The 13,813-nt window shown below is 45.3% G+C and overlaps 2 protein-coding genes across 3 annotated transcripts in view; one reads left to right on the top strand and one right to left on the bottom strand.

Annotated features, from left to right (window-relative positions):
- The first annotated feature begins 1,741 nt into the window (after positions 1-1,741).
- On the top strand, positions 1,742-6,783 carry LOC109926548 (gastrula zinc finger protein XlCGF71.1-like). 2 transcript variants are annotated; one of them, XM_048619343.1, is made up of 2 exons: positions 1,742-1,805; positions 4,743-6,783. In XM_048619343.1, the coding sequence occupies exon 2, from the start codon at positions 4,844-4,846 to the stop codon at positions 5,627-5,629; it is 786 nt and encodes a 261-aa protein (XP_048475300.1). In that variant the 5' UTR covers positions 1,742-1,805; positions 4,743-4,843; the 3' UTR covers positions 5,630-6,783. The 2 variants fall into 2 exon arrangements, with proteins under 2 accessions (XP_048475300.1, XP_048475301.1); XM_048619344.1 differs by lacking the exon at positions 1,742-1,805 and adding an exon at positions 3,807-3,975.
- Positions 6,784-7,222: 439 nt separating this feature from the next.
- LOC109924780 (zinc finger protein 271-like) overlaps positions 7,223-13,813 on the bottom strand; it is a 29,973-nt gene continuing 23,382 nt past the window's right edge. The window contains exon 3 of the mRNA XM_020524769.2: positions 7,223-12,314. Within this exon, the coding sequence (XP_020380358.1) occupies positions 11,633-12,314 (682 nt within the window). The 3' untranslated portion in view covers positions 7,223-11,632. The remainder of the gene's footprint in view (positions 12,315-13,813) is intronic.

The raw sequence follows: 13,813 nt of genomic DNA, 5'->3' as shown, positions 1-13,813 counted from the left end.
ACTTTCTAGGACTCACCAGCCTTTGTGTGAAAAACTTGCCTTGCATATTTCTTTTAAACATCCCCCCTCGCACCTTGAACCTGTCTCCCCTCGTAATTGACCTCTCCACTCTGGGAAAAAGCTTCATACTTTCCACTCTATCCATGCCATTCACAACCTTACAAACTTCCATTAGGTTGCTCTTCAACCTCCTGCGTTCCAGTGAAAACAAACCCAGTCTATCCAATCTTTCTTCATAGCTAAAATCCCCCATACTAGGCAACATCCTGACAAACCTTTTCTGTACCCTCTCCAAAGCATCCATATCCTTCTGGTAGTGTGGTGACCAGAACTGTACAGAATATTCTGAGTGTGGCCTAACTGAAGTTCTATAACGCCGTAGCTTAACTTGTCTATCCTTATACTCTATGCTCCTTTCAATGAAGGCAAATATGTCATAATTTTTTTTTATTACCTCATTTATGCACTGTCAACGTCAGTGATCTGTGGACCTGCACACCCAGATCCCTCTGCATGTCAATACTCCTAAGGGTTCAGCCATTCACTGTATAATTTCCACCTTTACTTGAACTTCCAAAATGCATCACCTCATAACTTGGACGAATACATGAATAGGAAGGGAATACAGGGTTACAGATCTTGTAAGTGATTTGATTTGATTGATTTTATTGTCACATGTACTGAAATACAGTGAAAAGCTTTGTTCACGAGCGGTACAGGTAGATCACAGCAAGCAAAGGATGTACAGATCAAAAAGACTTACAAACATACAAGTTTATTGCAGGTTACATTATTTGAGGCTAGAGTCTATTCAACAGTCTGATAACAGCCAGAAAGAAGCTGCTTGTGTGTGTGTTCAGGCTGTTGTATCTTCTGCCTGACGGAAGAGGTCATAGAGGTCATTACCAGGGTGAAATGGGTCATTGATGATGTTGGCAGCCTTTCCACAGCAGCAAGCCATGTAAACGGAGACCATGGATGGAAGGTTGGCTTCCATGATAGTCTGGCTGTGCACACCACCTTCTGTAGTTTCTTACGGTCCTGGGCAGAGCAGTTGCCATACCAGGCCGTTATGCACCCAGCAGTATACTTTCAATGGTGCATTGTAGAAGTCGGTGAGGGATCTTATGGACATGCCAAATTTACCTATCCTCACTGATGGCGGCCCATGGGTCAGAAGACTGAGGATCCAATTGCAGAGACCAAGGTCATGCGGTCTGGAGGGGATAACAGTGTTGAAGGTATTGAAGGTGAACACAGTTTTAGTATGGAAGGGCGAAATGAGGCTTGGAGGGCCAAAGGGCCTGTCCCTGTGCTGTGCTCTTTGTTCTTGATCTGATGGTGAGACTCCCCTGTCTCCCCATTATTCTTTTTAATCAGAGATAGTAGGAACTGCAGATGCTGGAGAATCTGAGATAACAAGGTGTAGAGCTGGATGAACACAGCAGGCCAAGCAGCATCAGAGGAGCAGGAAAGCTGACGTTTCGGGCCTAGACCCTTCTTAATCAGCCCTTGAATGGTTTGGGGGAGGTTCTCACACTGCAATGAGAGATCTTGCCCCATACTCCTAAAGACTTCCAAATGCTTAAAGCCAAACAAAAAGGTCCAGGTTTTCCAGTCCCGCCCCTCCCCTCCCCTCCCCTCCCCTCCACGCCCTCCGTTCACTCCAATTGGTTGGAAGACCAGCCGCCGCAGCTCGGTCCTCCGGACACGCCCCCTCTTCCTATTGGTCCAGAGCCGCCGTCAATCAGCTGGGTTCCCACGGTGACCAGGAGCATGCGCAGCGCGGGTGAAGCCGCGGCGAGGTCTGTTGTTTTTCTCTGTCTCTTCGGACGACGAGGGCGGGATGGAGCGGGACAGCGACTTTTAGGGGCAGCGGGTGGGGGGAGAAGGGAAAGGCCGGGCGGCTTCGTGAGCGTGCAGTGCAACGCTCATACCCCGAATAAGAAGCTGGAGGCCCCGTGGAGGGGGGCGGTTTGCGGCTGAAGGGTACAGCAGCCGCGGGGGTGTCTCCGGCCGGGCTCCCCGGGACCCGCCGCCGCCATCTTTGCAGGGGGGCCAATGGGCAGCAGGGCGCAGGCGCGGTCATCCTGGGCCAGGGGAGAGAATGTTGTGAACATGTGTCCCAGACATTCTCTCAGCCACTGCCTCTCCCTGTCTCCTGAGCCCAGGTCAGGTGGGAGGAAACCAGTGGGGTTTTATGACCATTAGACACAGGATTAGGCCATTCAGTCATGGCCGATAAGTTTCTCAACCCCCATTCTCCCTTGATCCCCTTGACAATCAAGAACCTATCTAACTTAAATGACACTCAATGACCCGGCCTCCACGGCCTTCTGTGGCAGTGAGTTCCATGGATTCACCGCTCTCTTGCTGGAGACGTTACTCCTTGTCTCCGTTCTAAAATGCTTCCCCTTCACTCTAAGGCTGCGCCCTGGGGTCCTAGTCTCTCCTACCAATGGAAACATCTTCCCAACATTCACTCTGCCTAGGCCATTCAGCATTCTGAAAGTCTCAATTAGATTCCCCCCTCATCCTTCTAACAATCTGACAGCTCTCACAGTCACTGTTCCTTTTGCCAAACCCACCAGTCTAGCAAATCCATTCAGCTTGCTTTCACAGCCTGCCTTTGTGTTTTTGTGGGTCCTCCTTTCACTCCCTGTTTTCCGTTTCAAGATTAATTTCACAGACTTAGATGGGAAGGATTTGCACTCAGGAAGCTCAAACCAAACATCACATTAGTTGCTCATGGAGTTGCCCAATTTGCATCCCAAATGTCATCAGATTTTGAACATGTCAGGAAACGGCACAGTTCACACTGGCAGAAACCTGTGGAAGTGTGGGAACAGTAAGGAGGGATTCAGAGCCTTGTATGAGCTGGAAACTCATTGGTGTAGGACACAGGGTGGGAGAGGCTATTCACCTGCTTGATTGTGGGAAAGGATTCACTTGATTATTCAAACTTCTCAAAGACCAGTGAGTTCACACCGGGAGAGACTATTCTCCTGCCCCAAGACTGGGATGAGGTTCATTCATTCACCTCACCTGCTGAGACACTAGTAGATTCATACAGGAGAGAAACCAGTCACCTGCCCAAGTGCAAGAAGGAATTCACTTGATCATCAGGTCTCCTATAACATCAGCAAATTGGCAGTGCAGAGAGACCATTCCCCTGTCCCGAGTGTGGGAAGGTATTCACTCAGTCATCCACATTGCTGAGACACCTGCAGGTTGACTAAGAGGACAGACCTTTTAAATGCACAAACTGTGGGAAATGCTTTAACGGTTCTCATGAAGATGTCCCATCAATGTGTTCACCGTGTAGTGAGACCGTTCACTATGGGGCTGGGTTCAGGGAGCCATCTCACCTCACTAACCAGCAGCAAATTCACACCGGGGAGAAGTCATTCACCTGCTCTGAGCATGGGAAAGGATTTACTGTTTTGTCCGATCTGCTGACACATCAGAGAGTCCGTTCGGGGCAGAGGCTGTACAATGTTTTGTGTGTGAGAAGGCATTCACACAGATATGCACTCTGCTGAGACACCAGCAAATTCACAACTCACTGCTCTCATGGGATTCTGCTGTTAATCGCATCTAGAACAGAACCATGTTCTCTAGGGTCTGATTATGCTGACATTAATAAACTCCAGTCTACTTATAGTGGTTAATATTGTGGATAAAAGTCACATATATTAAGTTTATTTTAAATGCAGTGTGTTCAACTGTTTTATTATATCAAACTCAAGTTAGTTCCTTTTGAAATAAAAAAAAGCTGGAACTATTCTGTTCTGAAAGAGAGTCTTATTGGACTCAAAAAGTTGTGTTCCTCTCTCCACGGATGCTGCCAGACCTCTTGTGTTTCTCTGGCTACTCAGTTTTTATTTGATCTGCAGTACTTTGCTTTCATTTGAGTACATACTTTCTTTTGAAATGCTGTCCCTCTTCCCTGTTTCTCCAACTTCACCTTCAACGGTAAGTGTGAGGAGCTCTTGGAGCTTCTCTGTCACTAAGTTTGAGATCACCTAATCAGCTTCCCTCCCTTCCACCAGTCTATCTCAGAGTGCTGTATGTACGGAGGTGATTGCAGAGATAATGATGATGGCAGCCATGGAAGGATTTGAAAACCAGGAATAAGAATTGTCATGTTTTGGTGCTTCCTAAACTGGGGTTTTTGTGTGCAGTGAGCACAGAGCAATGGGTAAACAACAGTTGGTATGAGTGAGGATCTATGCAGCAGAGTTTGGGTGACCTGAAGGTTGAATGTGGGAGGTGGTTTGCAGCTAACAAAGGAACGGTTGGAAGCTTCAAAGGCAGATGAGTGGAGACTAGGGCGGAGTTAGACAACCTTACTGAGGTGGGAAAATATGGGCTTGGTGATGAAGAGGATATCAATATATTATATTTCAATAGGAAATTTCTGCTTAATCCAGGATGGGATGTCAAACAAATCTGGACTGTGCTTTGGAGGTAACTTGGATGTGATGGTGTTCACAAACACCTGCTATCCTGCTCCATCTGTGTGGGGGAAGTTCAGCGTTTAGGATGTTTTGTTCAAGTTCTCGTTGAGTTGTATATAAAATCCCTGTCCTTTACCCCTCTCTCTCCCCCTCTCTCTTTCCTCCTAGTAGCCAGACTCTTGTCTTGTGATTGGTGCCCTTCCCTGAAGTACATTCGTGAGACCTATTTTTGTTGTTTTCTCTCTCTCATTGCCTTTTCTGTTTTAAATCAATTTTTCACAGGATGTGAGAAAGGGAGGATTTGTAGTTGGAAATCTGAAACCAAACATCAAAACTGTATTTGAGAAACACGATTTATTATAACCTACCACTGGATTTTGAATATGAAAGGAAAGAGCACTGTTCACGGTGCAGAGAAGCCATACACGTGTTGTGTGTGTGGACGAGGCTTCAGCCGTTTACCTGGCCTGTCGAGACACGAGTGTAGTCACACTGGGGAGAAACAATGGAAATGTGGGGACTGTGGGAAGGGATTCAGTTACCCATCTGAACTGGAATCTCATCGACGTAATCACACTGGAGAGAGGCCGTTCACCTGCTGCGAGTGTGGGAAGGGGTTTACTCAGTCATCCAGCCTGCTGAATCACCAGCGAGTTCACACTGAGGAGAGACCTTTTAAATGCGCAGACTGCGGGAAGTGCTGCCGAAGTTCCAGTGATCTGATGTCCCATCAACGTGTTCACACCGAGGAGAGACCTTTTAAGTGTCCAGACTGTGGGAAGTGCTTTAAAAGTTCCGGGGAGCTGACGCACCACCAACGTGTCCACACAGAGGAGAGACCATTTAAGTGCCCAAACTGCGAGAAGTGCTTCAAAAGTTCTGGGGCACTGGTGACCCACCAACGCGTTCACACAGAGGAGAAGCCGTTCAGGTGCTCTCACTGTGGGACTGGGTTCAGGCGAACATCTCAACTTAATGAACACCAGCGAGTACACACTGGGGAAAAGCCATTTCTGTGTACGGTGTGCGGGAGGAGATTCACTCAGTCATCCACCCTGCTGAGACACCTGCAAGCTCACACTGGGGAGAAACCATTCACCTGCTCAGAGTGCGGGAAGAAATTCAATCGGGCATCTCACCTGCTGAGACACCAGCAAGTTCATAAGTGATGGCAGGAGTTGGGTTTTGCTGTGAATCAGATCCAGTACATATCCGTGTATGTTGGGATTGTTTGTTATTAAGTTTAACAAACTCGAGCCCAGTTATAAATGTTGACATCCTCGGTAAAAGTCAAATAAATCAGCTTTGTGTTAACTAATCTGTCAGATTTTTGTAATACTTGTAATGTACAAGTTGATTCCTTTTAAAAGAGTGGCTCAGTAGTTAGCACTGTCGCCTCACAGTGCTAGGGGCCCAGGTTCGATTCTAGCCTTTGGTGACTTTGTGTGTGTGGATTTTGCACATTTTCCCCATGGGTTTCCTCAGGGTGCTCTGGTTTCCTCCCACAGTCCAAAAATGTGCATGTTTGGTGCATTGGCCATGCTAAATTGCTCTGTATTGTGCTAGATGGGTTAGCTATGGTAAGTGCGGGGTTATGGGGGATATTGTAGCGGGGAAGGGGGAGGTTGGCGTTCTTTGGAGCATTGGTGTAGACTCGATGGGCCAAATGGGCTGTACCAACACTGTAGGGATTCTATGATTCTCCCGTCTCCTCGATCCTCACCTCCAACAACAAATATGAGAAGCTCGTAGAGCTTCTTTGTCACTGAGATTGAGACAATTTAATTAGCTGCCTCCGCTGCTTCCCTCCCACTAGCTCACTGACGCAGTCTGCCTCTGAAATTCTTTGTTGACTGAGTTCTGACTCTCCAACCTCCTCCAGTTTCTCTATCACATATCATTCAGAGCCTAGTCCAGCATTCCAATCTCTTGCTTCCATGACTCTATTCTCACTAAACAGTTGACCATCTAACTTCCCCATGTTATCTGATATTTTCACGTCCTCCTTTCTTCTAGTATTGCATCCTCTCACTTTTAAATCCACTACCATCACCCATCTTAAACTAAAAACCCTTCACCCCATCATCTTTGCAAAATACCACCCCCTCACTAACCTACCTTTCCCAAGGATCTCCTACTTCTCATCTACACACAGCTTTCAAGTGACAGCATCCAAAAGCCCTGTATTAATTTTCATGTATGCTGATAAAAATTGGCTACACCTTACCATCATCCCTCTCCATTCCTCCACTATTACTAAATTATCAGACTGCCTTTGCCACGTCCAGTAGGAGTTGAATCAGAAATTTCTTCCCAGTAAGAGCTGGGAAGATCAAAGCCATTGTCTTCAGTCAGTACTATAAGTTCCATTCCAAAACTACCCAGCCTGCCCTTCTCCTTGGGTACTGTCTGATGCTGAACCAAACTGTTCACCACTTCAGTGTCATACACCATCACCATTACTAGGTATTTCCACTCCATAATGTCTTCCATCTCTGCCTCACTCCAGCTCATCTGCTGCTGAAACCCTCACCTTTGCCCATCTTACTTTTAGACTTGATCATTCATTCCTGAACGGACCCTCACACTTACCTTAGACAAAAACACCAGTCCATCCAAAACTGAGGGATAGTAAGAACTGCCGATGTGGAGTCTGAGATAACACAGTGTGGAGCTGCAGGAACACAGCAGACCAGGCAGCATCAGAGGAGCAGGAAGGAAAAGGGTCCCGACCTGAAAAGTCAGCTTTCCTGCTTCTCCGATGCTGCCTGGCCTGCTGTGTTCCTCCAGCTCCACACTGTGTTATCTCCATCCAAAACTGCTGCCCATGTGCTTTCTCACCCAAGTCTTGTTCATCATCACACCCTGTGCTCGTTGACCTAGAATGGCTCGTGATCATGCAATGCCTTGATTTTAAAATTTGCATCTTGGTTTTTCAGATCTCTCTATGGCCCCAACTCTCCTAACACTCTGAGGTACCTGAACCCCTCTCGTTTGTATCTGATTTTAATTACCTCACCACTGGTGTCCATGCCTCAGTGTCAAACTCCAAAATTCTCCCTGAAACCTGTCTGTCACTCCTTGAATTAAAGCTGCTTGTAAAATCTCCCTCTCCAATCAACATTTTGGCCATCTACTAAACACTGTTTTACCACCAAGCCTTCTGTGAAGCACCTTGGAATGGTTTATGATGCTGGATGTGTTCTACAATTACGAGATGACTATTTCTGAAGAAGGGTCCCGACCTGAAATGTTAACTTTTCTGCTCCTCTGATGCTGCCTGGCCTGCTGTGTTCCTCAAGCTCCACACTGTGTTGTCTCTACAATTATGAGTTGTTAATTTCTCATCACTACCGGTTTGTGCAAAGTAAACTTCCACAAACAACAATCAGACAAGTGACCAATGTACGAATTGTACGCTGATTAAATTTCAGGCTGGTGGTGTATCTATTCAGCTTAATTTAGTATTCCACAGCCGTAATTTCCCTGGATATTGCTGAACTGACAATGCGTTTCAACTAAGTGATAAAAGGTTAAATTATTATGGTGGAATTTCTGAAGCAAAATTGGTAAATATACTGAACAAAAGGCAGTGAAGATAGTGAGGATATTCTTATCCCCCACCAAGAGTCCGCAGTCTCTCAATTGCTGACAGCACAGGGAAAGTCTCTGTCCTTATCCTGATTTGATGTGTCTCAGGAGAGTTGTCACCACAAGAGTGATGGTAACACTGCCAATGATACCTTGAATGCTTAATATCTGTCCTTATTTCTGACTGTCCTTGTGCCAGAGCTTATTTCAACCCTTCTAATTATTTTAAAGTCGGGTCACTCTCTATCCTCGTGTTAAGGGCTTGAGTCATGGAGCTGGTAGGCTAATTCCATTCTTTGTGTTCACTGCTATCCCTGTATGTTATGTGAAAAATGTACAGTTCACATTCCAGAAACTGGGCTAGATGCTCACCACAGTCTGTATCAAACTGGCCTTCTCAAAAATTGTTTTCACACAATTAACAGAGAGGGGTGGTGTCAGGACTGACAATACAGACTTGATGGGCTGAATGATGCATCGCAAAGGCACTTGATGGAAGTTGTCGAAAGAAAAAGTCAAAGTTATTCCCGTAAGCAGCGAAACTCTTATCAACAGAAAGAGGGAGCATTGAAAATGTAAGCAATTTCTTAATGGGGGAGAATTCACTCTGATAAAGGACAAAAGTGTTCATGAAGACAGGTATGGGAAAGTAAGTATCAGAATAGATTGAGGATAAGGTGTAGATGGTGTGAAAAACTCCGTGTCAAGTAAAAGCAGTTTACAAACAAACTCAAAATTGAGATTAAAAGCAGAAATTACTGGAAAATCAGTAGAACTGTTCTGAAGAAAGGTCACTGAACAAATGTTAACTCTGATTTCTCTCCACAGATACTGCCAGACCTGCTGATATTTTAAAGGAATTTCTGTTTTTGTTTCAGATTTCCAGCATCCTCATAACTTTTGGTTTTATGTCAAAATTGAGATTAGTGCATTGAGAAATAATGATGGAGACAAACTGATCCAGTGACAATCAACTGTTTACTATCATTGAGAGAATTCAACAGGAAGTGAGAACGAGATATTTTCTGACAGTAGAAATGCAGTCTCAAAAATGGGTTTTGACAATCATATTTGAATTGTTCCATATTTTGAATTATTCAGCATTTAAAAGTAGCAACTTGCACTATTCATACTCTCCCAGTTCTTGATATTCAGCATGCTAGTGCTCAGCACTGAAGTCAGATGCACCAGACTTTTTTTTAATGACAATTGACAGTATTGATTTTATTGAATTCAAATGCCAGATTTTATTAAAATGACATTTTACCATCTCTGCGGTAGGATTCAACCCTCAGAACTTTGATCTGGGGTTCTAGACTGTCATTACTACTGCACCACAACGTCCTCCATATAGTCAGCGTGTAACCTCTGATCTTCTCCACAGCACTGTCCTATTAGTAGTCATTTAAACTAATTTGATATTTACTAGAATCACTTCTAACTCCTTTGCTACTTTTGTTAACTCCAACACAAACAAACCTTGATACAGAAACAAACAATGCAGGAAAGATTGTGGAGGACACAAAAGTTTTTCCTCAGACTTTCCCTATTCTGAGGAAGGGTCAACACAAAAAGATTGACAGATTTTTGTACAGATGTTGTTTGGCTTGCTGGCAGTTGATCAGCTGTTTTAACAATTTGTAGCGTTGAGACTGAATTGGCAAAAGTTGTTAATGTTGGTGATATTATTGAGTTGTTTGATGCCGTTAAAACTAGAAAAGGTGCTTTCCCTTCAGTACACCCAATTCCCTTTTATTTCAATTCTCAGTTTTTATCCTATACTCACACCTTTATTCTCAAATAATGAAAACTAAATGAAATACTTTGTTTGAAATAAAGTCTCCCAATTTCAATTTGTCTGTTTATATTCCATGACATTTTCACTCCAATTAATTTCTTATATTGAATCTTTAAGTAAAGGACTCTTTCAGCTCATTCACTTCAAGTTATGAAAACTGAGCCACCCAAGCTTGATCTCAGTAATGGATGAATCGAGAAAGGGGGAATAAGTACCTTACTAAATTATACCAAATAAAATCTGATCTTATGTGTGACCTGGGGGACTTGTCTGTCCAACCTGGAACATTTAAATAGTGTCATGTCAAGGGATGAATTTGAAATTTTCAACTGGTGGGCTGAACCACATTGAACTAATCTAAACTGCCTCTACTCCTTCTTAAAACTTACAATTGGAATTAGGGGCGGCACTGTTGTTGGTTAGATCTCAAACGATGAGGTAGAATACAGGAAAGAGATTGAATGTTTAGTGGCATGATGTAAAGGCAACAATCTCTCCATCAATGTCAGCAAAATGAAGGAGCTGATTATTGACTTCAGGAAGCGGAGTGGAGGGCAGGACCCTATCTGGATCAATGGTGCGGAGGTGGAGATGGTCGAGAGTGATAATCACCAACAAATTGTCCTGCTTCACCCATGTCAACGCGACGGTCAAGGAAGCATAACAACATCTTTACTTCCTCAGCAGCCTGAGGAAATTTGGTATGTCCACAAGGACTCTTACCAATTTTTACAGATGCACCATAAAGAGTATTCTATCTGGCTGTGTCACAGCATGGTTTGGCAACTGTTCTTCTCAAGGCTGCAAGAAACTAGAGAGTTGTGAACACCGCCCAGTCCATCACCCAAACCAGCCTTCCATCCACTGACTCCATCTATACTTCCCGCTGCCTTGGGAAAGCAACCAACATCATCAAAAACCCCTCTCACAAAGTTATATTTCTTCCACGCTCTTCTGTCAGGCAGTACATATAAAAGTTTGAATACACGTACAAATAGATTCAGGAAAAGCTTCTTCCCGCCGTCATCAGACTTTTAAATGGACCTCTCAAATGTTAGTTCTGATCTCTCTCTCTCTGGACCTTCTCAGCAGCTATAACACAATATTCTGCACTCTGTTCGACTACCCTGATGCATTTGTATGGAATGATCTGCCTGTATAGCACACAAAACAACACTTTTTACTGAATCTGATCATGTGGCCTCAACTCCACATTCACCCCTCCCTCCTGACAATCCTTGATTGACTTATTAGTCAAAGATCTATCTACCTGAGCTTTAAAAACATTCCCTGACCCTGCCTTCCTTGCTGTGTGGGTAAGAGAGTTCCAAAGAGTCATGGCCCTTTGAGAGAAGAAAAATCTCTTCTCCATCTGAAATGGGCGAGCCTGGATTTTTAAACTGTGTCCCCAGATCAAGCCTCTCACACAGTCAGAAATACTCTTTCAGCATCAACCTTGTCAGGATCTCATATGTTTCAAAAGGTCATCTCTCATTCTGCTAAGCTCCAATGGATACAGGCCTAACCTGTATCCAACCTCTCCTTATAAAATAAACCCTGTCCCCATCCCAACATCGATTGAGCAAAGTCTCACGTGAACATGCTGTCTCCAAAGGCAGGAACGTTGAACCCTGGATCATCGAAGATGTAGTCTCTGGAGTGGGTCTCACAGTCACCATCTCCTGACTCTGAGATGAGTGCTGACCGCCGTGGGAATGAGCATGGTTAAGTCCTGGTTGTGATCAACAGACACAATAACAATAGCAAAAGCCAAGCAATGTCATCATTTGTGAACTCGCTGGTGCTTGCGCAGCCCAGATGACTGACTAAATCCCTTCCCACACACAGAGCAGGTGAATGGCCTCTCCCCTGTGTGAACACGCTGGTGTCTCCGGAGATTGGATGATGTTATAAATCTCTTTGCACAATGAGAGCAGCTGAACGGTCTCTCCTCGGTGTGAATTCGCTGGTGGAGCATCAGGTTCCGAGAGGTTTTGTAGCTACGACCACAGTCTGAGCACTGAAAAGGTCTTTCACTGGTGTGAGAGACATGGTGTCTCTGCAGCTCAGATGACTGAACAAATCCCTTCCCACACACAGAGCAGGTGAACGGCCTCTCCCCGGTGTGAATTCGCTGGTGTCTCCGCAGGCTGTACGAGTCACTGAAGTCCTTCCCACATTCAGAGCAGTTGAAGGGCCTTTCCCCAGTGTGAACCCGTTGGTGTGTCAACAGGCTGGATGAAGCACTGAATCCTCTTCCACACTCAGAACAGGTGAAAGGCCACTCCCCAGAGTGAACTCGCTGGTGTTTCAAAAGACTGGAAAACTGACTAAAACTTTTCTCACACACAGAGCAGGTGAATGGCCTCTCCCCTGTGTGAACACGCTGGTGTCTCAGTAGGGTGGATGAATTAACAAATTTCTTCTCACACTGGCAGCAGGTGAACGGCCTTTCCCCAGTGTGACTACGTCGATGAATCTCCAGTTCAGATGGAACTTTGAAGCCTATTCCACAGTCTTCACATTTCCATGGTTTCTCCATCGTGCAAGATGTCCTTGTGTATGTCCAGGGTCAACAATGAGCTAAAGCCTCATCCTTGCACAGAACATCTTGTTGAATGCAATGTTTCTTTCAGTTGGCGTAACTGCATAACTAGTTAAAGCTCCTTCCACAGTCATTTCACTGGAGCACTCTTGCTGTCCCACTGATGTTTAAATTTTTTTGAAGCAGAAAGAAGAAACATTTCTTCTTTAAGATTTTAAGGCCAACTATATGCAGGTCCTGGATAACTGAGTCAAAGTGTCACACATTTGCGTGATGTGTGGTTTGAGCTCTCTGACTTTAAATCTTCCCTTTCTAATATCCTGTAAAAGATCACAAAAGTGTCACTACCAGTTCAGGTAGAAATTCAGAACAGACTATTTTAGTTTCTACTGAACAATATTTTTCCTCTCTCATTTCCCCAAAATATGTAAATTTCTATCCCACACACACTCCCTCCATTCTCACTCTGCTGTACCTAATCTACACTGTCCTCGTTCTCATAAAGGTGCTGATTCATGCTGATTGACAGATCCACACTCGACTGTTTGATCAAATAGGTCCAGTGACTTGAGATCTGTGTCTGCAAATCCTCCTTTTCAAGTATTCTACTAAACAAATTGACAAAAATCAGTGCTCGAAGTGAAGGTGAATCAAAATCATTTCAAAATGAAATTGGATGGCATTTGAAGGAAATCAACTGACAAGATTACGGGGAGACGGAGGGAGGATAGAACTAACTGGATGCTCCCATTCACTGTCCCCTAAATCCTGACAGAAATCTTATAATTGTGAACATTTGGAAAGGCGTCACCATTCTGGCCAGAGAAATATCAAGCTGGGAGGAAAGAATGCTAATACCTTGAAGAGAGATAGGCATACCTGAACCAACCTTTCCAGGGTACGGTCCTTCCCTGGAATCACTTCCTGCGCCTTCGTGTACTGTAAGTAAACAGTTTCCTGCCACCCTGCCAGGACGAGGAAAGAGATGGGAAGGGGTAGACTATATTACTTTGTTTGCAGATGTCGCACCGAGAAGCAAGCATCGCTCTGAAACTCACGGGGCAACTTCCGCATTGTGACGTCGGCCGCGAGGGGGCGTGGCCCTCCCCAAGCAGCCAATAGGAGGTGCCGTGCTCGGAGTTTATGAGGGGGGTGGGGCGGAAATAACCGGGATCCAGGCTGCCGGTCACAGACACACTGGGGCCCCGCCCCTTCCTCATTGTTTACCCGTCACCCGCCTCCCGCCTCCTCGCTGTGACAAAGGTCGTCAGGGCAACTGGCCGGAGCTCGTCCCTTCCCCGGGGACCCCCGTCTCTCCGGCGCGTGCTGTTTCGGAACGAGACGGATCGAGCACGTCTGCAGCCGCACTGCGCCTGCTCGGGCAGCTTTGCCAACACCACCCCCCCCCCCCCCCCCCCC

This window comes from Rhincodon typus, chromosome 42 (genome assembly GCF_021869965.1).
Source record: "Rhincodon typus isolate 14 chromosome 42, sRhiTyp1.1, whole genome shotgun sequence".
Classification (NCBI taxonomy): domain Eukaryota; kingdom Metazoa; phylum Chordata; class Chondrichthyes; order Orectolobiformes; family Rhincodontidae; genus Rhincodon; species Rhincodon typus.
This window is presented reverse-complemented; position numbering and strand designations above follow the sequence as displayed.